The sequence below is a fragment of the Coturnix japonica genome, chromosome 4 (genome assembly GCF_001577835.2).
Source record: "Coturnix japonica isolate 7356 chromosome 4, Coturnix japonica 2.1, whole genome shotgun sequence".
Classification (NCBI taxonomy): Eukaryota; Metazoa; Chordata; class Aves; order Galliformes; family Phasianidae; genus Coturnix; species Coturnix japonica.
The window spans coordinates 68,800,402-68,824,572 of NC_029519.1; the positions used below are offsets into that span (position 1 = coordinate 68,800,402).

The window sequence follows — 24,171 nt, forward strand, 5'->3', positions numbered from 1 at the left end:
GAAATTAAATTGTAACACAGAAGGATACGATGGATGGAGCTTTTCCAAACCAAACCCCCAACGTTTCCAGAATGAATTGGCTCAGCCAGCAGAGAATATTTGGCATGCTTTAAAGTTAATTTTCTATTGTCTCCATAGAACTTTTGGCTATTCCTAAATATGTCATTAGAAAAACCTCTGTGATCTTCAGTCATAGAAATCACATTTGTCTGCCACTTTAAGCAGATGGCATGCAGAAGCTTAAAGAGTACTTTTCACCCTTCCTGTACCTTACCTAATTGGATACTTATTAGATGCTTCTTTTATGCTTTTCTAAAAACACATTAGCAATTTTATATAACAAGGGCAGTGTCACGGAATCACAGAATGGTTTGGTTTGGAAACAACCTGGAAGCCCACTCAGTTCCAAGCCCCTTCCACGAGCTGCCCAGGGCCCCATCCAGCCTGGCCTTAACACTTCCAGGGAGGGAAATGCTCCTCCTTTCCTGCCCCCCTTAGGGTGGTAGCAGGCTTTGATTTGTAGTTAATTATGGCTTTGCCATTTTTATGTCATTGAAAATAAAGCAGACATTTATTTCTCTCCAAGAAGCAGAATTCCCAATTAACACGAACCATAAAAGCCTCCAGAGAGACAGCAGATGTGCAGGCTCAGAAGGAAGGGCAGTCGGTGTGTCAGCAGTGCAGCCAGACACGCTGCCGTCACGCAACCACTCCAGGTCAAGCATTCGCTCCAAATAACATGAACTATAGCATTAGTGTAAAATAAGTCTAAAAATTTCTACTTGTAAGTTAAAAAACGACTTTTTTCTTCAGGTAATATTTTAATATGTTTTTATTACATGAATGATGTTCATATGGGGAAACTAATCAAAAGTTCCTAGAAAATCATGGAGTTATAAATGATCAAATACTGAAAAAGTTAAATGACACAAGAGAAACTTAACTCTTCGAGCCTGCTGTTAACAAGTAGCGTCAGCAGGGGCATTTCCAACCAGTTTGCCTTCATTCATCTTCTTCCATTTGCAAAAGGTTTGAAAGATTCATTCTTGTTTTTTCAAGTGCTGCAGTTTTTGCTCGTCTCGAAGGCCTCGAAGTCGGCACTGCGACTGATTGGGGCACTTCATCCTCACTGAAATATACAGCAGTTCAAAATTAAGGCCCAAAAGAGTGAGCAAATTCAAGGGTTAATTTGTTAATAGAAAACTTGAAATCGCTGTACAGTAAATCCTTAAAGAACAAAAAAATAAGTATAGAAAGTTTGTAAATTAGGGACAAGAATATACCAACGTTTTCCAGCTGATTCAGCAGCATCAGGAAAAGTAACCAAGGATCAGAGTTACAAAATAAGTCAAACCCCCAAAGACCAGGTGGTATCAAAGCAAGCACTGAACAGGCAAACTGGAACGGCTGATCCTGATCATCCTCAGTGTGGGGGTTACTTGCTTAAAACAAAATGAACCCAACTGATAATTATAGAAGTAATTTAATGTTTCTCTCCTACAAGATCTGAAGGGAAGGAACGCTGTGTGTATATTCACACATCGCTCACTTCAGATGTTTTTCAAGTGTTGAAAGACAGGAAACAGAAATAGAAAACAGAAATGTGTAGGGGGAAAAAAAAAACCACATTGAAAACTCAGAATCCTCCACAGAACTGTTATTAAAACAAAGAGCAGGAGAAGCAATCAGAAGAAAAGAAATGCAACCAAAAAACAGAATTTTTGACAGACAGAACGTATATAAATTCTACACATCAAGTATCTCAAACCAAGGACCGGCTCTGAGGCAGTAACAGCACTTGAAATACAGCGTTAGGTTTGAAAACTTCCAAAGTATCAGCAGAAAAATATTTTCCTTAAACATTTACTTCTGCATTAGGTTCGGGGAAAGAAAAATATTCCTTTCTAGGAATGAATTAAGTTTCTTTCTAGAACTGACATCGTGCTTTTGAAGGCAGAGGGAAAAAGCATTTACCTTTCACTACCAGATCTCATGGCTGTGCCAGTTTTTCTTCTGCTCACAGACCTTGTTCCCATTGCTGCTTTTCGTTGCCCTAAGTATAAGCAAAAACCTCTTCACATCACATTATTTCCTTCGTTAAACCAGTTTTGCACCTTTCAATTAGTGATCAACACTGTATTAAAATGCATATAACATGAAGTCACAACAATGAACGGAATGTTTTATTTAATACAAAACACTGACAACTAAAAACCCCCAGGATGCTACTTCTCACAGTCACTGGGTGTTACTGCCAATGTCTGCGACCACCTTGAAACCTTGTAGGTAGAGAAGTTCTTTGGTTTCTTGTTGTTGTGGTTTTATTTCTGATTGGAAAAGGTGAATAGCAGAAACGTTTTGGGAAAAGTCTATTTTCATCTTTTAACACATCTTTTAGAAGCATATGATGAAGACTGAATTGTTTACATGAAAAAAGAGGTTTGCAAAGTGTTAATTTAGTTATCAGCCAGTATTACAGCCAGGAAAACCCAGCACGTACCTCTGCCAGTTTTGTTTCTCGTGGATTTCGGTTTTGCAGTTTCTTTACTTTTCACTTCAGTAACTGGAGTATGAAGAACATCCCTCGTATTTTCTGTTAAACACAAGAGTACATGCAGAACTCAGATAATCAACCTGCAATTCACCGTAAGTATCAGTCCCTGAGCCAGTACCTAAAAACACTTAATCTATCATTCCTTTAATTTTATAATAATTTTATTATTCCTTAATCCTTATTATCTTAGATAATAAGGCCAGAAGGAAATTTAAAGTGTCACTCATCTGTAACACTGCCCCACCACAGCTATAAAATACCCCTATAAACTACTACCGAGAACTGTTTGCCCTCCACCCCTAAAATCACTGATACCTTCAGGAAATCCCTTTCTTAGCCACTTATGCCACTGCTAGGAAGTTTTTTTTCTTAATGCCAATTTTGTATCTCCTTTGCAGCAATCGAGGGACAAAAAAGTACCTAATTTTGCTCTTGATTATCATTTCTATATTCGAAGAACACCTCTTGACTTTTAATGATCCAGACATATTTTGAAAGGAAACCAACAATGCTTTTCTATTACAGCCTCTTTGAAGTGCTCAAAATTCCTCTTTTGGGAGAGATTCATCCACAAATACTATTTGCTGTTAGCAGAACATTTTATAAATAGACATATGAAGCTGCTTTAGAGTTCCAGCTTCGAATCCAATAAATAAGCATAGAAGATGGTAACACAGAAGGTACTTGATGCTTTCAGAAGCAGATTCAAGTCTTGAAGTAATCTAGTAGGATATAAACAATGTTTATTTTAAAATTAGGATTATTTTTTCTAGAAGTGATGTTCTGCTTAAAATAGGTGTGTGCCAGTCTTTGTGGAGGAAGCCAAGGAAGTCTAAGCACATTTAATCCAATTGCTTTTCAACTGAAATAGATCAGATTTCCTGTGCCACCAACACAACGTGCACTGCTAACATGTGCACAGCTGCATAAGCTGTGCTGACTGTGGAAAGTCTTCCAGCTTCTTCCACTCTAAGCTCAAATCGCAATGAAAACAAACTGGGCTCCAAATATGAGTAATAAGAGACCAACGTAAACAGTTCAGTGCACTGACTGCACGTTGCTAGAGTACAGTCTGCCAGAAGTGCACAGTCACTCCATTGGAGTCCAAGTCCATTGGAGTCTTTGTGAACTGCATTGTAAGCTTTTCACTTTTTGCCAGACAACACAAGGTATTTAGCAGGCAGAGGAATGCAAGGCAGCTTAAAAAGAAGACGACAGAAGTTAGTTCTGTCTTTTTTAAAAAGAAAGAACTATCAGGCCGATCTTAAAACTCAAAATACAGCACTGCGTACATTAATATAATGATAATGTTAATGATATATTTGTTTGGAGTTATTTTCAACAGTAGGTATATGGGAAACTGTTGATCACAGCCTGAACCTCTGATTAACAATTTGAGGCAAGTGATGAGTCAGCTGTGGGAACACAGGTGAAGGTAATTCAGCTGTAATTCCAGAAGGGGTGGAGCTTGACTCCACCTCTCCTAGATCACATTTAAGTGCTGACCACCACTAGGATCTCTTTCTGGAGATTGCTCCTGTGTGGAGTTTTGCAGCAAGCCTTGGCATCAGCATCTATCCTTACCGTGAGCCTCAACATCGGTGAGCATTTGTTGTTTATCTTCCTTTCTGCATAACCTCTGGTTATTTGTCAGCTTTACAATTGTACACTTACAACTGTACAGTAGGAATATTTACTGTTCCACTTTTTTTCCCAACAGTAGATTTACTTACTAGAGGAAGAACTAAGACTTCTTTTCATACAAATCCATGCAGGTCATTCAATTGCACACCTACTATCTTATACCTCCTGAATTACCTTCTTCATTTTGTACAGTATTTGCAGACGTTGTCTTGTCATTTTCCTGTGTCTTCTCAGAGGCTCCGGTTTCCTCTGTGCCTTCCAAGTGATCTTTGCTTACATTTGTACTTTTGGTCAAACTCTTCTTCACCTTCTCAATAGCTCTTTGACACAATTTATCTTTCACTTTCTGGGAAGAGACACTAAATGTTAACAGCTACTTAATTTTACCTTTAGCTTATTAAGTATACAGATTAAAAGGATTAGTTAAATTTACTGTTAAGAGTAACAAAAAGTGTCACATAAAGCTGATTACTCTGGTTGAAAGGAGAATGAATTGAAAGGAGAATTCTCCATCAACACCAGGCCCTGCAACCCCAAAAGTATTATTCTTAAAGAGACAACCTGAAGAAATTAAAGTTACAGGACCTTTCAAGGTGGGATGGAACACTGCTACCTCTTGATGGTATCTCTGCAGGGGAGCAGAACTCTTCAACATTTCACACAGCTTTGTCTTTTTTGGTCAGATTTTTGTAAATGCCTCTTTAGCCAATTTTTGAGAAATTCATTTTTAAAGGAAATTTTCAGTCAGGTTGTCATATTAAACAATAGGCACTTCATTTTTAAGCACATCAGGATATTAGACTGCTACAAAGAGCCATGTTATTTATATACTACCTCTAGAATCTCATCAAGCAGAAGCAGAAGATTCTCTGTGGAAGAACTACTGATTTCCAGCAGACTTAACGCTCTCGCATAAATGCGAACATCAGGCGCAGTTGGGTCCATCAAGATCTCATTGCAAATTTTTGATGCTAAATTATCATGCACTGTTAAGTCCTGTGAAAGAAAGAAATTGGATACATGGTATTTCTTGGAAAATTGCTTACAAATTACAACGACTAGATTACTCTCTAACATAGGCAGCTAATGATTAAATTAAATAGCAAATTTCTTCTTCTAAACGAAGAATTTGGGGTTCATTCACTAACTGATTTTTTTGAAACTGCTTTTCCCAATATGGATCACTAAAGAAATTCCCTCTAGCAAATTCCTTGTAGTATTACTGCAGTGTGTAAGAGTGAAAGAGAAATATTTAGTAGCATGAACAGTCAGTTGCTGAATCAGTGCTCTGAATCTAGGAATCCCTGACAAAACAACCAGCAGTAACTGAAGAGGTCAGTTTTTCATCTCTAAGTACGAGTAATGTTTTCTTACAGCTTAACCCACTGTACCTGATACTCTTGAGATTTTTTGGCCTGAGGTCTCAGTCCACTCGGTCTGGTCAGATCCACCAACAGCTCAGACACATTACTGATATCTATTTCAGCCAGAGGTGAAGTTGCAGGAGCATTTAACAGCGTTCTCAGTGTTGGAAGATAAGCTTCCTCAAAGCATTCCTGGTTAGATCTGTTTCAGTTGAATCAAGCATTAGTAGCATAATGAGAATTACATCCTTTTTTCTACAAAGAAAGTTTACAGACCTGTTGCAATATATTTTAGCTGTCAGAGGAGAGGCCAGTCTTACTAGAGATGGGGCAGCAGGATTAAAACCACAAAACCTGCCTCATAGAACCAACTCCTTTTATGCTTTAGTTCACTGGGACTTCTTCCCAGGAACACTACAGTGTTATGTAACACTCCCTACTTCTGCACCTAACCACTGATCAGAAAGCCTAACTCATATATACAGACAGAATCTCTCTCAAGGGACAGAAATGCACATCCCTGTATCTTCATTTTTCTTCTGCTCATTCCTCCTTTCTGCTAGTAATTCTCTTTGGGGATACATCTCATTGTAAGAAAGCAATGAAGCCTGGCAGTAAAATCAAAAAACATGGTGATTAACAGCATTTTGGAAGAAATATTTGTGTTTCCTTGAACTCAGAGTTCAGGACTCCCGCCAAGGAAGCCTACAGCCCAAACAGTTGCACAGGGTTTTGTGGCACGTTGTCTAAAGGTGTAGTTCCACAACACAGGTCAAAACAATTTAAGAGGTGCCAATATATATAAAGTACTTGGTCAGTGAAGCAAAACCTTTTTGGTTTGTTTGGTGTTTTTTTTTTATTTGCTTTTTTTCATCTCAGATACTTGTTCACCTTCTATTTGAACCCAATTAACTGGGGAACAAAACTAATAAGGTAAATAATTTAATACTAGATTGTTTGCTTCTGGAACATTGACTCAAGCTCACCTAAAGACCTTTTGTGCGCTGTAAGTGGGGCGAGAGGTATCCCATTTAGCAACCTTATGTTTTAAATTGGGTGAAACACAACTGACATCATTCAGATTACTTCCTACAAGTTAGAAAAGCAACATTTTAAGATATATAATAGTGCATATGCACAAGGCTGCAGGGAAACTATCCCTCTTTAACAAACATTTCAGAAATAAGAATTGTCACTGATTACAGGACTCTGTCCCTGTCATTAATGCACCACACTATTCTAATGATGTAACAATATTACATATAAAAGCCAGTATCTACATTCACATAAACATTTAATGTCAAAATTTAAGCCCCTTGACTATACCTGCGATCAAATGGGAACATCTGACCCACATGCAGAAAACATACTGAACTTAAATTTCAGTGATAGATCAGTACCAAAATTAGGCACAAAACTCTGCCAGAACTCCTGCATTTACTTCAGTTTTCTTTTCCTGAGTGGCAACTTTGCAGACTGCTCTGAATCAGCTGCTATAGAGGATAATTAATATCTGTCCACTACCAAAAGACTTTGAATCTGTTATGCCTTTAGTTTGGCATATACTTCAGTTAATAAAACTAAAATATCTTGTTTCTCTGATAGAATGAACAGCTCCCCATACCTATTTTGAACAATTCCTGATAGCAAGTATTAAATGACACTCCAAAGTAGTGTTCAACAGCATAAAGGATATCCCTTAAATTACTTTCCAATTCAGTATACAGAAAAATGCTTTCAGAGAGTCTTAGGAAATTAAAAAATGAATTGGTCACAGAGGAGGGAATTAATGGAAAGTTTTCAGAATGGTCACAGGTTGAGTTGGTGTTCAATCAAAAGAAATATGCATGGGAGGTTGAACTAAAGAGGTCCAACAAGCATTTAGGCCATTTTGAAAAGGGCTGTTAAAGCAGCTTGGTCAATATACATTATCACATACTATTCAATATGAAATGAAGACATACCTGTTTGCATAAGCATATAAAGGGAAGAAAACTCCCAGACAATGCCTAAGGTGAGTGTCCTCTTCAGTCACAGGATTATACCACAACAAGACAAGACGTGAAAGAAGTTTGGCACTTGTCAGCCTCCCAGCAAACATCAGTTTGGCTATGCCTTCTGCAGCTTCTGTTCTGAGTTCTGAAAACTGAAGACAAAACACCAACCACATTCATGTTCAGTAATACTTCATTGCATTCTATAGTCTACATCTAATTTTGAAAATCAGTTCTCTAATTTAGTTTCCAGGGCAATTGAGTATTTTAACATGAGACTACTCAATGCACATCCTGTAAAGTTCAAATGCCGCCTAACATAATGGTAAGCCTTCTACAAAAATTATTTCAGAACCAGAACAAGGCAAGATTTATAGTATTTCTTACCTCGCTGTCTAAGAAACCATAAAGAAGCTGCAGGAAGCTGTGAATTGTAGCACTGTCTTCTTTCTTCTCTGTTGTTTCACTTTCTTCCTCACAACTTTCAGTTCTAACATGTACTTCTTCACTTTGAGGCTCACTGTCTCTTCTAGCTTTAAATGGCTCAATCCCAAACAGCATCAACTGATCAAAGACTGCCTTTAAAGCACTAAGCTTTATCTGTATATTATCTATTTGTAAAACCTAGGTTTAATAAAGAAAATACGTAATGTTATAGCAGACCACCACAGCTTAATATTAGCAAAAGTGGATATTAGCTTTTTTTCTTTAGTAAGATCACTCCAGAATCTATGTATCTGTATGTGAAGTCTTGTATAAATCTTCTCAAGTTAAACAAACTTCAGCCAGAAGGTGTGATATGGGTTGAAGCTTAAACAACTTGAAATTATAATATTATGAGATATAATCTATCACATTTTCTATGCAATCTCCATTACTAAGAAAAAATTCTAGCTTCACTCAGATTATGCATGTGTGAGACACAACCTTACCTATCAGCCTCTAAACATTTATCAGACAAAAGATATTTATCTGCATTAAGTCCATATTACTGGGCACTACAGAAAAAACAGCTAATACAATCCTTGCTCTGAAAGACCATATAGCTTAATTAAAATAAGCATTATGGAAAATACATCAAGGAACTGCATGGTAAGCTCACGAAGGTCCATATGTATTATGCTTTAACATTCCAATTAACATTCAAATAAAAATAAAAAGACACAGTGAGTTATAGCCTCAAATGTGAGCCTTCATCAGTTCAGCCCAACACTACTTCTGACAGCAACCTACATAAAGAACATGGGTTTTAATTGCTCACAGATATCAGAAATATCTACTTAAAAATAAAAATATACTCTCCTGCTGTTCAGGAAATCAGGAATTGCTGGTACTTAAGCACCAGAACTATGTAGGATACTTTCTTATAGCTACAAGTTGGTTTTATTTATTGTCCCATGGACCACCACTCTATCTTCCAATAGAAATTTTACCTGCATCAACAATGCAAGATGTTGTCGAGCAAATTCTTTGCTCTGAAGGGCACAGCAACCCAAGCACAGAACTGCCATGTTTCTCACAGCTGGATGGACATTGGTTACACCCGGAAGTATCTGGAAAAAACACAGTTTGTCACTGAAATATGCAAGTCAAAAATAGAGAATTGACTGCATTGTTTAACATTTGCTTATTCCAAAACTAGAAATAACAAAGCATGATACAACTAACTACCACAAGCTCCATTTATCTAGATATAAACAGAATCAGATTTTGTATACATAAAACAATGGGAGAATCACCAGCATTTTGCTTCATATTTGTTTTAATAGACCTTTGTTTTCCAATAAAATAGTTGACTACTGAAATAAAAAAGAAACCCACATAGTTCTTCCCAAAATACATGAACATTCTTGCAAAGAAATGGTACGCAGTTCTAAACTGTAAAATACAAATGCAATTTCCTTTACTTAGAATAGTTTTAAGAAGTCCCTATAGAATTCATCTGAAAGAAAAGCCAGGTTGCATATAGGATACATGCTACCATGATATCGATCTATATCTTTGTGTTCAACGAGGAAGGGAAGTTTAAAAAACAACCAGATTGCTCTAATATATGAGAACCCAGCAGGAAAAGCAATATAAAAGCAGGATGTTGAAGACAGAGAAGGGAAATAAACAACAAACATGGAAATTAATAAACTAATTGAAGAAATATGATGGACACATCAAAACTAATTATGGTTTCTTAAAACACTGTTATACATCTGAAAGAAATCAGGTGTGGTTCCACAACATAGAAGCTACTCTAAACTGGTGTTAGAATTCAAACTGGAAAGAAAGTTGCAAGAACGCCCATATTGAGTCACATATTCCAGATCATTGCCCTATTAACAATAAGGACCAAAAACAAATTCCTAAAGCATTACAGAAGCAGGCAGGTAGACACCTGCCATGAATTATTGTCAACATCCCAGCAATTTGTATCTGAGATGCTCTAGAAATGTGAGACTGTTCCTAGCTAACTAATTATTGCATAATGTTTCTTTTTCATGAACTTGCACAGTTTTCCTTGAGTTTTATGCACGTGCTCAGCATGCACACCTCCTCTGACAAAGAATTCCATAGATTATGTATTAGAAGAATCAATTCATTTCATTAATTTTAATCTTGGTGTTTGCCAGTTTCACCTTATGATTATACAATCCTTACTCACGTTCTCCATGATACCCATAACTCTTGACCTCTCTCAAACCCTCTCCCAGGTAAAACACAAAGTTCACTCATTCAGCCATTCTTCACACAGAAGCTGTCCCATACTTTTCCCTTCTGCCCTTCTCTTGACCACTTCTAATTCAAATATAACCTTTCTAGATAGGTTGGATAAAAAACACACATAGTATTTTGTTGGGAGTGTATCAAATGTTCATACGGTACCATACTCTGTGATTTATTTCTCCTTTTTTCCACCCTTATCCACAGAGAAGACCATTAAAATGCTTTTTGAAGCAGCACCCTCAGTTACAGGGAGAGACTCAATTGATTTTAGTAACTCCCTGCTGCATTCAGTTCTGGTGTAGATTCTGAGTTCACAGCTGGACTGCTCTTGCAGGTTTTGGAAAGGCTTACAAGCACAAGTCACACTACTGAAGATACAGCAGGATGATTCTGAAACAATCACAATCCATCCTGCCTGTGAACTAAAATACCTGTTTTTACTGTAGTCCAAAACAGTGTTTATTACATACCAGAGATTCTATTATTTCATTGATGGTTGGATCAATTCCTTTAGAAAAGGCCATCATCTTGAGAAGCTCATGACACATTAATAGACACTTCAACAGTGTTTCAGGATCATTCTTCAAAGTGAGACAGGGAAAAAAAGAAATTCTATTACTAAAAATGGTGGTTGTGATAGTGAGAGAATAATAGTTATTTCATACCCAAGTAAACATTTTTACTCACTATAGATTTGATATGCAAGAAAATGAATCAGTCTTATACAATGAAAAGCAATTCAGCTTCATGTTTTCAGTTAAGAGTAAATACAGCATAACTAAGCTCCTTTTAGTATTCTTCAGTTACTTAAGAACAAAAGAGCAGTTTATTGTAATCTATTTTGAATAAAAAACAATTAACATTTGAAAAAATAAAAAAAAGGGAAAAATAGAAACCTTCTCCACACGCATTTCTTTAATTTCACACTGCTCTGTTTCTTTTATCAGATCATTTTTTGAGTGTTCCAACTCATTTATTTTCTCTTTTAATACTGATGCTTTATTGAAATCCTGCAGGGTAATGCACTCTTCCAAAGCTGATTTTGCTTCAAAAAGTTTCACTTTTATTTCAGCCAACTGAAATGTAAAACAGAAAGAAAATAATTATCATTATACAGCATTATAACCTACATGGTATTAGCCAACAACGCACTACTGACAGTACTTATTAATATACAACTACATAAAACTCTTACTTGATGGACCAGGAATATTCTTTTCCAGTTAACTAAAATTTCCTTACCTTAACCTGTTGCTTTCTTATTTCAGCAGCATCAACAGGCTTCTCAACAGAAACAATTGGCTCACGAACCTCTGAGACGATTTCTGCAATCTATTGTTACAAACAAAATATTAGTGACAGTGATTTCAGCTTAGACATCAGATACCATTTGGATACCAACTTAACTCACCCAAATCTAAAACACCATCCTTCTGAAACTTCTTTGCAGCTTTCCTTAACTATTACGTCACTGCACTAAGTCCTCAAGGAGGACTCACTTGACAATGAGAAGCCTATTCATGAAAGTCCAGTCCTTTCTACAGTTAGCCAGTTAAACAAGAGAACAGAAAACCGCAGATCCTCGTGTAAGTTGAACAGTTTCTATGACTTCACAGGCACTGTCTCCTCTAGGTTTGAATGCATGCTTTAATAAGACAGATTGGTAACAACAGTGCAGTTTTTCATCTGTTACTGCTTCAGTCAAAATATACCAACACTCTCATTTCCAGCTCTATAAGCTACACATATAATACAGAGAGCCACATAAGTAATTTAATTCCAAGCCAAATACATGCACTGAACTGGAAGCAGAATTAGTCTGAGGGTGTTTCAGTTGGTTAAGGGAGTTCTTTAAGGACTGACCTGTTATGTTAATAAGAAATGAGATAAAACACAAGGAAAACTAAAGACCAATTGAGACAGGGATAGTTTCAGTTTGATTTATCTTGCATCACATTTCCACAGTTAACTTCCTCTTAGCCTCCACCCAAACAGCAGAATATACTGAATCAGTGCATTTCTCTAGTATACTAGAACATCACACATTCTGTTAGTGTTGTACTACGACAGTGCCAGGGTTACTATAGTTATTCCAAAATAATCATGTAGCAAACCTATATCCCAGCCTTACCTACTGGGCTGAGGCTTTCCAGAACTACTCTCTGTCCATAAAGTACAGAAATAACTTAAATTATTTCAGCTAAACCAAGGATCCATTTTCCATTAGACAAGTTGAAATAATCATTCCTCATATAGGCACATTATAAGAAAAGTATTCTCTTTATAGTAAACATTTTAGATCTTTTCTCAATAGAAAGGAGAGAAAGAAAAGCTGCAATCTGGTAGTGAAATGCTTTAGCATTCTCATTTTAATGTTCTACTCAAAACCGGTTTGTCTAATAAGACAAACAATTTTGAGACAGGCAGTTGAAGTGTAGAGGTTTTCTACTTTGAGGGTTACATTTACAAAATCAGCAATCTGTTCTGAAAAAACAGCTTGTCATATAAGCACAAAATGCAGCCACTCTGAGGGGAAAAAAAAACAAAGACAAGAGTTGCGTAGCAAAGAACATAAATACTTTTCCAAAGTAAAAACATTTTAATTCCTGATATTTCTGTTACAGTGCTTTCTAAACACTGTTTGTCATGCAGAGAAAGCAAAACCCAGAAAGCAGCAAGTCTTTAGTATTACTTACTATTTGAATCCTTCTGCCATCATCCTTAATGATCTTAAGTAATCTTTCCACAAGTGGAGATACAAGAGCTGTTGAAGTTGCAGGCAGAATGAGAATCTTTTTTAAAAGAACTAACAGATGCTTCCTGCATTAAGGATGGGGAAAAAAACAACAATACCACAATTTTTATTGTTAAGCATTAAATTACTTTACCCACACTGAGTTCATGTCATGAATACATTACAGAATAAGCTTCTCTGTAACTATTTTGTTCCATAGTAGAATTAATCTTCTCCTTATTTTACCCCATTTCTCTCAATCAGAAAATACTGTTTTTATTTTTTTAAATCAGTTTTGACTACTGCTTAAAAGTCATTCCACCAAAAAATATCCTGACAGTCATATTAGGCCTGTAGGGCATGAAAATGACACCGTGTTAGAAATACCATGACCATCCTTTTTCAGAAAATGCCAATGATGGTATAAAGCTTCCAAATTTATTATTACTACTTCACAGGAATAGGTTGTTCAAACTATAGGATTGCTTGAATGACTTAATTAACACATCCTGATTCAGTTTGAAATCTAAAACATCTCTACCTTCTTAGCAAACTGGGCTTCAAACTCAGGATACCCACAAGCTACCTACCTACCACAAGTCATCTGTGAAGAAATCAACCACTTATCTCCTTAATTTTTGGTATACTGAGTTCCAAATAAACACTCTAACTTCCTCATCTCAAGGAAGTATTATAACAACAACAAAATTTGCTCGCCATAACGTTGTATATGCATAAAACTTTTTTCCATAAAAGCAGGCAGGCAGTATTTCATGCACTCTTGTGCACAATGCCATTAAAGAGATGATGTTGTTGGTTTTGTTTTGTTTTTTCCTTCCAAACAGATGAAATATGCTAAACGATCGGGTCATTTTCCCAACAAAGACCTTATGCCTATCCACACATTAATTAAGCCATATGCTTAATAACAGATTTTCTACCCAAGTTTACCTTCCTCCCTCTTCAGCTATGTCCATGCAGTCTATAATAAGAATCAGTTGCTGGCCTATAAATTCTTTTGTCATCAGGTTTTCAAAACAAGCGAAATCTTCTCTTTGTTCTTCACCAAGAACTGGCATATTTTGTATGTAACTGAATCCAAATAGAACAGATCGTAATTCAGAATCATGGTTGGAATGAAATAAACATAAAAAACAAAGCAACAACAACAAAACAAAAACACTTCCCTGTCATACATAAACAAGCAGTTACCTGGCCTACACCAGACTTGTAAATCTTAACTGAAAGAACTGATGGGAGGACTCACCAATGAACAGCTTAACAGTTGATATTACAATCAAGTACAAGCAGACCTAATGGGTTAATTTTACTCAGTCTCTTCCTTAAGGTGAGGATTACTGAAGGCCTGTTGAGTAAGATTGGATGGAACAGCTTTTTCATTTTTTTTCTGAGACCAAATGTGGTATGAACTGTTAAACCAATTACAGATTCATAGTTACACTCACTAGACTGGACCGATATTTCTATATTAAGTGTCTATGATTTTTATTTGTTTATGAAACACCTTAGCACACTGAACACAGGATAGTAGCAATATTTGTATGACTAATACTAGTATGATACTCCACTAAAGAGGAATATGCATATGTTTAATTGAAAATATCTCTAAAAATAATATTTTCTTCAGCAGATCTGATTTATCTGTATCTTAGCAATCTTCACCATACAGTGTACAAGTGTAATACATCAATTAAGATTTCCCAGTATTCCTCGTGCTCACAGAATTTGCACAGAACGTACATTAATGTGAGGACTGAAAGCTTTTCTCTCTGAGTATCTCACCAAGAAAAAAAAAACAAAAATATAAATTCCTTTTCTTCACTTATATAGAAGATTGACTTTACAAAACATACACTGTTTCACCTTTGTTAAAGTGGCCAGTAACTGGCCTTGTGACCAGAGGGAAAGACAGGGACAGCAGCCAAATTTTACTTCATTTTCACGAGTCCCCAGAATGAAAAACGCACCAGTTTTTTCAGGCTCTTTGCCAAACAAACAGCAACCTGTGTACTAACAGACAGGCAGAAGAGCTGCACATTACAGAACAATCATTCTAGCAGGTTTAATGGCACAGAATTATATACGGTTAATCTTCAAGACCATCTTGCTCATAATTAATGAGTAATGTGAAAACATTCTGAAATATTCTGTTAGCTTTTTGGGTTTTTGATTTAAAAAAAAAAAAAAAAAGTTCCTTCATTCTAGAGAAGAAAAACACTGTTCAAACAGATCTTCGGCTTTGAATCAAATCTGAATAGCTGAAACACGTAAATATGATCTACCTTTTAAAAAAGAATTACTTTTTTGTTTTCCACCAAAGTATTTTAAATGCAATGTACCTTAATAAATAATCTGCATATATGGCTGGTTCTGGCAATATCTGTTCTAGCAAATCTTCACCTTCTTCACCTTTTGACTTTAGATGTTCACAAAGACACCTCCAGTGTAACACATTCTCGGCTGTTAAGTTTTCCAGTGGAATCAGTTTTCTTAAAGACAACAAATAAACAGAAATGAAGAAAAGACACAGAACAAATGCACAGAAAAAGATTATTACCTAAGAAGAGAAATCCCATCAAAGATGTTCTGCACAGCTTTATATGTGCAGGAAAGAATCTGCTCAGCCTTTCAGATCTCCAAGAGTAAACATCCACGCTAAACTTGCACTCTATGAAACACTGCTATAATTACAATTGGGAAAGACTGAACTCCACTAATCTGAACAAATAACTGCATTATTTTTCAGCTTCTGTTCATAAACTATTTGTTCTCTTCTTGACTGCAGTCTTTGCTCTCCCCAAACAAAACCAAAACACATCCACAACCTAATAACACGTAAATGAAACCTCAAGATGCAATCAGAAGTGTCACGAAAGAAAAGCCAAGTGCTTTGCATAAATCAAATAACCTCATTACAAGCTGAATCATTTCACTTGCTTCTCAGGGTACCATTAGTCCAACAGATCCGCTTCTCCAAAACATTACTTATAATTCTCAGTAAATCCAATCTTTTAGAAAGGAGCCTTTGTTTTGTGCAGGATCAAAGTCAGATCGACAAGCCTATAACTATTTCTCCTTTGAACTTTACAACTGGCACATTTCCTAAAGCTGTGAGAATGTTATTTCCCCCTTTTAGAGCCAAACAGGCCTGCACCTGTAACTTAGGAGTACAGTATATCATCTACTGGTTTCAAGACATAAGTTATAAACTGCTACTAGAATGCAAAATGTTTCACCCCATGGCATTACACTGTTTTCCTCCAAAATACAGAATAACCTTCTTGTAATCAGAATTTTGTAATCAGTGACTACTTGTCATTTAAGTTTATCATGTGAGATGAGACTTAGATAATCATTCCACTCTGGTTTCTTTGATTAACTCAAGACACTTCTTGCCACGTGTTTTTTGCCTCCCTTAGCAATCTCCTATAGTTTCTACTTTTTCCCTTCCACCTCTCATTTTATTGCTATGAAATTCAATATTATATTTGTATCACATTCTGTTCATCATTAGCTTAGAATTCACTTAAGTTATACCAAAAATTAATGCAGGAAAAGAAGCCTCTAAGCTCCATCAAACTTCCATTAACAACTAAAATAGACTGAAACAAAGCTGAAAAACAAGCTCAGTGATTCTATTCTGACAGACTGCCTAAACAGTGCACAAATAACTGAAACTCCAATTGTGCTGCCCCTAAGCCAGCAAAATGGATTGAGAGAAGCCAAAGCAAAGAGAAAAAACAAACAGAAAGAAAAAAAGCAATACTGAGGGGGAGAAGAGACAAAAGGTGATATTCAGAATCTGAAAAGGTGGTACAGAATCTGTGATATTGACTCTTTTAATCAGTTAACACAGATTAAAAGAAGAGACTGCAGCTTTGCAGGTTGTAAACTAAAGCACTGCCTTTATTATGAAGAGACAGCACAGGGCAATGAAAGAAATTAAGAATTCTTCAGTCCTGTTACTCATAGCAGAGCTTGCTTTATTGATGCATTTACTCTCCCTTGTGATTTTCACAATCATTTTCAGTTACTGAACACATTAGAAATACAAACAAACAGAACGTAACCAAAACACTTCAGGAAACAAACACCAGGGATACATCACAACTTACACGAAAATATCAGTTTTGTCATAAGCAATGGAAAAGAAAGCTGATCTCTATACCATACCTGTTGTCAAGGTATTTGCAGTTCTGAATGGAGTCATTAAGTGGGGACAATGAAAACACAGCATTCAGTACTGGGACAGCCACTTCTGGGCAGTTTTCTACATCCAGACGATGAAGCAATTCTAAAACATCCCCTTCAGTAAATCGTAACCAGGCTTGAAGCAATTTCTTCTTCATGACCTCCTTAACAGCATCTAATAATACATGAGTTTAAATAGTTGGTAATGTTAGAGCATGTAAAAAAAATTAAAATAAATAAATAAATTTCAATATACATTCACAAATCATTGTTATATAAAGTTATTATATAGTTGAACTTGGCCTTTTTCTTTTTGAAAGCAGCACAACAGTTAACTAAGAACTATGTAAGGAAAACTACCACTCGTATGAGGGAACATCATTTTTCCCCTATAAGGAATAAAAACTCTTTAAACAAAATCAGCAACATCCACAATCAACACATCACCCCAGCCAATACATTAGTCGTGGCCTCTTTTAAAGCCATGAAACATTCTAGGGAAGCATGGCTATACACTTGTTCTCTTTTAAGCATTTTATGCTGCTGCTGAGGCAGGAGACTAATACACAGACTTTTATTCTGATTCACCACACAGAGTTCTTGTATTAATTCAATTATCAAATTGAATTGTGAGACACACTAAGTAAATCCCTCCAGTACCTCCTCCCCATTGAGGCAACAAACAAATAATTTCAGGATCAGGGGAGTAGGCTTTATCAAGGAAGAAGGTACTTATGGAAACATCGAGTATACACCTAGATTTAGGCGAGGAAGAAAGGCCAGTAGTCTGGCGGTAGGAAAAGGATAATTACAGATTGACTGAATTATGCTCTTTGGACGCTTTAGAACACAAGAGCCAATATAAGGGAAATGGTAACAAAATTCATCTTTCTATTCTATACAGCCCATGACAGCACTTCCTGAATTCTAAGAGACTGTTGAAGATCTGTTTAAAACAAACAAACAAACAAAAAACCCCACTAAATTAAGCTTCTAAGAATGAGAAGCATCTCTGAGAATTGAAAGGCATAAACTATCAGAATGCAGCAGCATGAAATAAAGCATGTGGAGAACTGACAGCTGAATTGATAAAAGCACCCTGAAAAGCAGAATTAGGCAAAATCTGGATTGTCTTCTAGGTCTGCTTTAATTATAAACCCTGCCTCTGAAGTCAGTAAGGAAGATATCCAAAATTCCAGCCTAGCAACCTTCAATGAACAAGTTTCTTTTTATTAGCTTGGGAGTATGTTCACATGAGCAAATTCAATAAAGATACCCATATTCAAGGTTATAGTTTGCAACACAGACCAAAATGAGAGAATTCTAGAGGATGTATATATGAATGCATACTTCATGGAACATAAACCTCTTTTGCCTAGCAAAGAGCATACAACCCCACTGAAGCTGCATACCCTGGCAGATATATATAGGTTAAAAAAAAAACAAGTCCTCAATAGTTGGGATGAAGAATCATCCTAAGGAAAAGAGACACAACAGAGGAAGTATCTTCCCTGGATAAGAAGGCAGCTCTATCCCAAACACTTCAAGGTCACAAAAATAAGACAAATAAGACTTCACAAAGTATGTGAATAACACAGTTACAATCAAACTGGCAGTTTCCTATAGTGGAATTCCATGTAATTGCTATTGTTGGAAAGAAAAGTCACTTTCTGTGTAGGTAAACCTCTCTTAGATGCACATGACCTTGAGATGCTTTGATGACAGCAGTGCACATAAATACCAGCTATGTTCTGAACATCTCCTCATTAAAACAATACAGCAAGATTCCAAAAAAATAAAGCTACTTCACAGTGAAACAAATGAGAGTCAATCAAAAATTCATTAAGTAACATTCATGCCAGTTATATGACAAACAAGCAGAAAAGTTCCTGCAGGACATACATGGGAAACATTTTAAAACAGTTTTCAACCTGATACTATTCTTCGATGTGTGCAATGGTCACAAAGATACTTGGAATGAAGCAAAAAATACATGTAATTAAATAACTACAATTTTCCTACTTCTGTGTTTAATTACTTTATCTTTGAGAGGGCTTTTTTGTTGTTCTAAATATAATTTTAATGGCATTCATTCTTACTTTAGAGCTCAGTGGCTTTCATGTATTTTTCAAAATGCAATCCTATTCTGGTTTATTGACTAGCAGATGTGTGGAAGAGCAGAAGCAGTAAGCAGAATTTCTTGTGATCAAACATCTAACTCCCTTTGAGCTCCTTATTATTGCCATCATGGCTTCCATATCGGTAATCTCCCCTACATTAGAAGGTATTCTCTCAAACACTGGTATCAAGATATTAAAATAAACATCACTTACCAGATCTGTCATTTAGTCCTTGTTGCAGCAGTTTTACTCTCTGTGCTATTGACAGAGCTCTCAGGTGAACTTTTTCTGCCAAAACCTTACGAAAATAGACGACACTAAAATACATTTCTACACATTTCAGCAAGTGAATTTGTGAGTTACCTGTGAGTCTAAACTCTCAGCTTTATGCAATCCCCAGAAACTTTAAGTCAGTAAAAGCCTATAATGCCTGTATCATCAGCACTGTATTAGTACATTAGTAATGTGATTAGTAAGCAGATTTTGTCCTGTGATTTTTAAGGTACTTGAACAAGAAACATATATGGTAGCAAATCTCTTTCCTCTTAACTCTACATGTAAAAACAGACAGCAATTCATGCTTCACAAAAGCAGAATATGAAAACTATGCATAATTTTCCACATTTAGTATGGCTGTAATCCTAATAGTAGTTAATTATTTGTAGGATAAAACAGAAGAAAAATTGCTTCATTAACCTCACAAAATGCACATAGACGATTACAGACTGTATATATAACCTTGAAGAACTGAATTATGTTAGAAATGCAATTTCTATCAGGCAATTTCTTGCATACGTGAAAACTCCCCAGCAAAGTTCTGGTAAGTGAAAAATCTTACGGTTTAACCAATGAAATATGATAGAAGATTTAAAGCCTGTTTGAAATTAATGAGAAATGGTGCACTGTACCTCATACGCGAGCTTCCTGACAGCTTCCTTTACATCCATAGTACGTCCTACAATTTTTGGCAAAGTCCTTTTTGATGGAGCGATACACGACAGCACAGCACGCCTCACTTCTGAATTTGAATCATTTTCAAGCAGCATGTTGTAAACTGAAAGTAAAATAGTCAGAAGCTTTTGTAAGTCTCAGGCATTCACATTATAGAAAAAAAGGAAAATACTCAAGAATATGAGCAGGTATTATTGAAACCTCTCCCCTTTTGCACAGCACTAATATAAACACAGGGATCAGGTTAGGGTCACAGCCCCAAGATTTTAAGGCAACCATAAACTGAAGTCAAATGCAAGAATAGTATTTGTTATTATTAGTCTTCAGTTATTAAAACTGCTACTGGATTCTTCCTATAAATAATCACTTTGTCATTAACTGAACAAAAATGTTTCCAAACGTTGGTGTCTTGGACCTCTGTTCAATGGAAACATTTTTACCACCTTTGAGGAGAATCCTCAATTTTTCCCAACAACTGAAGATTGACAACTGCATTAAACCTACCAAAATATATTCATCAATATTATCACTCACATAATTGTTATATTCCTGCCTCTTTTTCAATGTTAAAAGCAGCAACATAAGATTTGATCAGAGAATACTTGACTTCTCCTTTTTGATCCGTGACTACCTTGATTCACTATGAAATTTCTGTTCCCAAATAAGAAACACAAAAACTTTCAATCATCTAATTCCCAGCAGATCTCTCATTCAACAAGTTGTTTATTCTCCCCCTCCCCAACATATGCCACCCTTACCTAAACAAGCTCCATTGGCAAAGAGCTCCACCACTGTTTTAACAATTGCCTGAAGAACACCCTCAAAGAACATGTTATTTGAAGCTTCAAATAAAGTTTCAAAGCAAACTAACCTACGTCAACAAACCCTTTTAAACAAAAGAGAATAAGTGCTACTTACTATTAACAACTGGACAGTTTTCATCCTTAGGATCTTGAAGCCTCGACAGGGCCAAGACAGCTTGAATTCTCACATTTGAAAACTTATCTTTAAGTCTGATGAGCATAGCTTCGTTAATTTTATCAAATAATTCGTCATCGATCTGAGCATCCTCTGGCATGTTTCCCAATATCTTATTAACAAGCTGGCACGTTCGAAACCGAACTGCATGGCTGTTTGCATTGTGAGACTGCAGGGAAGTGGAGCGGGGTGGGAAGGGAGAGGAAAGAAAAAGAAGTATTTTTTTCTTATTTCCATTGTAAGACTATCAATAAGCACATATAAGTAGTTAAAGCTCCATACAGGAGATAAAATACGCACTTTCATAATCTCAAAGGCTCTTTCTATTCTTTAGTAAGATTAAAAACTCCCACTTATAGCTCGTCATTTATATCAGCAGCACACTGCACACAATTAGCAATGCCCTCACAAATGAAGAAAACTATATTGCTAATCGGAAGACAACAACATGAGCTACATTCCTCCTGTCCCCATAAAACATTAAAAGAAAATAGGGATGATGCCTGGTGCTCTTGACATTACTGATAACTTTTCATTGGCAATACATTAATTTAAAATAATATAATTTTATTTGTGATCTCACGCTATCAGAATTGATAGTCTTCTTTCTATATATCAACTCCTGAAACAAGCAGGAATTAATAACACAAATGCCAATTGCACGTGTCAGAAACACTGTACTATTTTTACTTGTCAAAGAAGCAGTATAAATTAATATCACATAGAGAAACGCACCCCAGTTAAACATGTCACAACAGACCTGATAGTCAAGTAAGAAAACAATTTATATTTTCCTGACAGATCTAAGCTTTAAAATCCATTTTGCTGAGGGTTTTTGTGGTTTTTATAATCATAAAAATCATAAAAGCATTAAGGTTGGGAAAGTCCTCTATGATAATTTACTCCAACCATTCACCTACCACCAGCTGTCCACTAATTTGTTCTGCATGCATGTTTTCTGTATGCATTGTTTTAGCTCTAGTTTTTTAAATTATAAAGCATTATCCTTGCCTTGCTTTCACTTTTAAGCTTCCAGTTTGTAGATAATGCGAGAAAGTTTTCCACACTGAGTATAAAAAGAATCACAGACTGGTTTGCATTGATAGGGACCTTAAAGCCTATCCCAACCCCCTGCCATGGGCAGGCTGCCACTAACCAGCTCAGGCTGCCCATCACCCATCCAGCCTCGCCTTCAACACCAAGGACAGGCATCCACAGCTTCGCTATGCAGCCTGTGTCAGTAAGTAAAGTTTTCACTTCGCATGTTAAAAGATTTTATAGCAAGTATTACTGTACCTCAAGCAGGAAGTTAAACACATAATTCAGAAGCAAACTGTCTTCTTCTCCTTCCTCACTACCGTCCTCTTTCTCTGTTTGATAAAACGAAGTCACAAATTTAGCCACAAAATCGACCAGCTGCTCCACGGCCGGCTCCCGTTTGTAGATGATCATGGCATACTTCATGAAATGAACGAACTTTTCATGGAAGTCTCCCTTGTCTTTTAACTGAAAGAAGCACCAAACCACAACAAATAATTAGCACGGTCACCTTTCAGCAGCAGTACCACAGTTTTTCCCCTCAGCCTCCGTAGCTCGGCGGGCCGGTACCAGGTTGTAGGTGCTTTTCAAAGCCACAAGGAGCTTCGCGCGGTTCTGGTGGGGCTTCTGAGCCAGCTGGAAAGCCTCTTTGATCTGCAGCGGCTCCTTGGCCGGACACATGGCTGCGAGCAGGGCGCTCACACAGCCACCACAGCCACCACAGCTCCTGCCCGTGGGAGGCGGCGAGTCGCCCTTCCCACACAGCGCCCGACGGAGCGCAGCCAGGCAAAGCGCAGCCAGCCCCAATGCAACGGCCCAGAGCTTCAAAATAGGCGCCAGCGCCGCCCACAAGTGTCGCGAGAAAAGGCGGCAGCGGGCAGGCTGGGAAATGGCGGGCGGGGGGGTATGTGGAGGGATGGTGGGGGGAGGTGCTATCTTTCAGTGAGGAATGCGGATTTGTACGAAGAATAAGTTGGAATTAAAATGATATGCCACGTTTTAATAGTCTGAACACACTCTAACTGTTGAGAAAAGTGCGTAATGGCACGCGAGGCTGAGTACGTGCTGAGTTTTCATTCTGCCCAGAGCCCTCTCAGTACTTCTGCCTCCTGGATTACATCTTATAACAGTGTGTTTTCCGACGTGTTTTTAAGCGTTTGTTGTAAGCCTAATGTTTTCAAAGAAATCATTTCATTAAACATGAGAATAAATTCTGTACTTTATTCAGCTTCTTCTTTAGTCTGGAGGACTCTCAAGGGAGATCTCATCACTCTCTACAACTCTCTGAACAAGGTTGTGGTGAGGTGGGTATCCAACTCTTCACCCAGGTAACAGCTATTGGATGAGAAGGAAGTAATGCCCTTAGGTTGTGACAAGGGAGGTTCTGGTTGAATATTAGGAAACATTTCTTCTCAAAAAGAGCAGTAAGGCATTGGAACAGGCTGCCCAGGGGGGGATGAAATCACTGTCCTCAGATGCATTCAAGGACTGTGGAGATGTAGCACTGAGGGGCACAGGTAGGTGAGCATGGTAAGGATGGACTGATGGTTGGACTAGGTGATCTTAGTGGGTTTTTTCCAACCTTAATGATTCTACGTTTCTTACTGAAACATCTTTCTGTTTTGTTTCAGCTGTAATGGGGCAAAAAAGGGGCTTACCTGCCTTGTTGGAAGGAATATTTCTGCTCTCCTGATTGTGTCTTTTTAATAGTGTGAGTAAAATACTTTTTCCACTGAATTTTTGAGCATTTGTTTTGAACCTGATGTTTTCACAGAAGTTATTTAACAGGAGAATAAATTCTATATCTCATTAAAAAGTGTAGAGTTAACTAAGCTGGAGTTAACTAAGCTGAAACTTCAGACTTGTT

The 24,171-nt window shown here is 36.9% G+C and overlaps 1 protein-coding gene across 1 annotated transcript; it reads right to left on the reverse strand.

Moving 5' to 3' along the window:
- Window positions 1-814: 814 nt before the first annotated feature.
- On the reverse strand, window positions 815-23,155 carry NCAPG (non-SMC condensin I complex subunit G). The gene is made up of 21 exons (XM_015862626.2): window positions 22,875-23,155; window positions 22,563-22,772; window positions 21,207-21,435; window positions 20,246-20,391; window positions 19,551-19,635; window positions 17,200-17,392; window positions 15,366-15,515; window positions 13,957-14,097; window positions 12,968-13,091; window positions 11,514-11,603; window positions 11,168-11,347; window positions 10,742-10,852; window positions 8,990-9,109; window positions 7,944-8,180; window positions 7,527-7,708; window positions 5,590-5,764; window positions 5,033-5,194; window positions 4,373-4,544; window positions 2,501-2,593; window positions 1,975-2,053; window positions 815-1,129 (listed from the first exon to the last, which is right to left on the reverse strand). Exons 1-21 carry the CDS (start codon window positions 22,983-22,985, stop codon window positions 1,003-1,005), a joined length of 3,117 nt encoding a protein of 1,038 aa, XP_015718112.1. The 5' UTR covers window positions 22,986-23,155; the 3' UTR covers window positions 815-1,002.
- Between the last annotated feature and the right edge of the window lie 1,016 nt (window positions 23,156-24,171).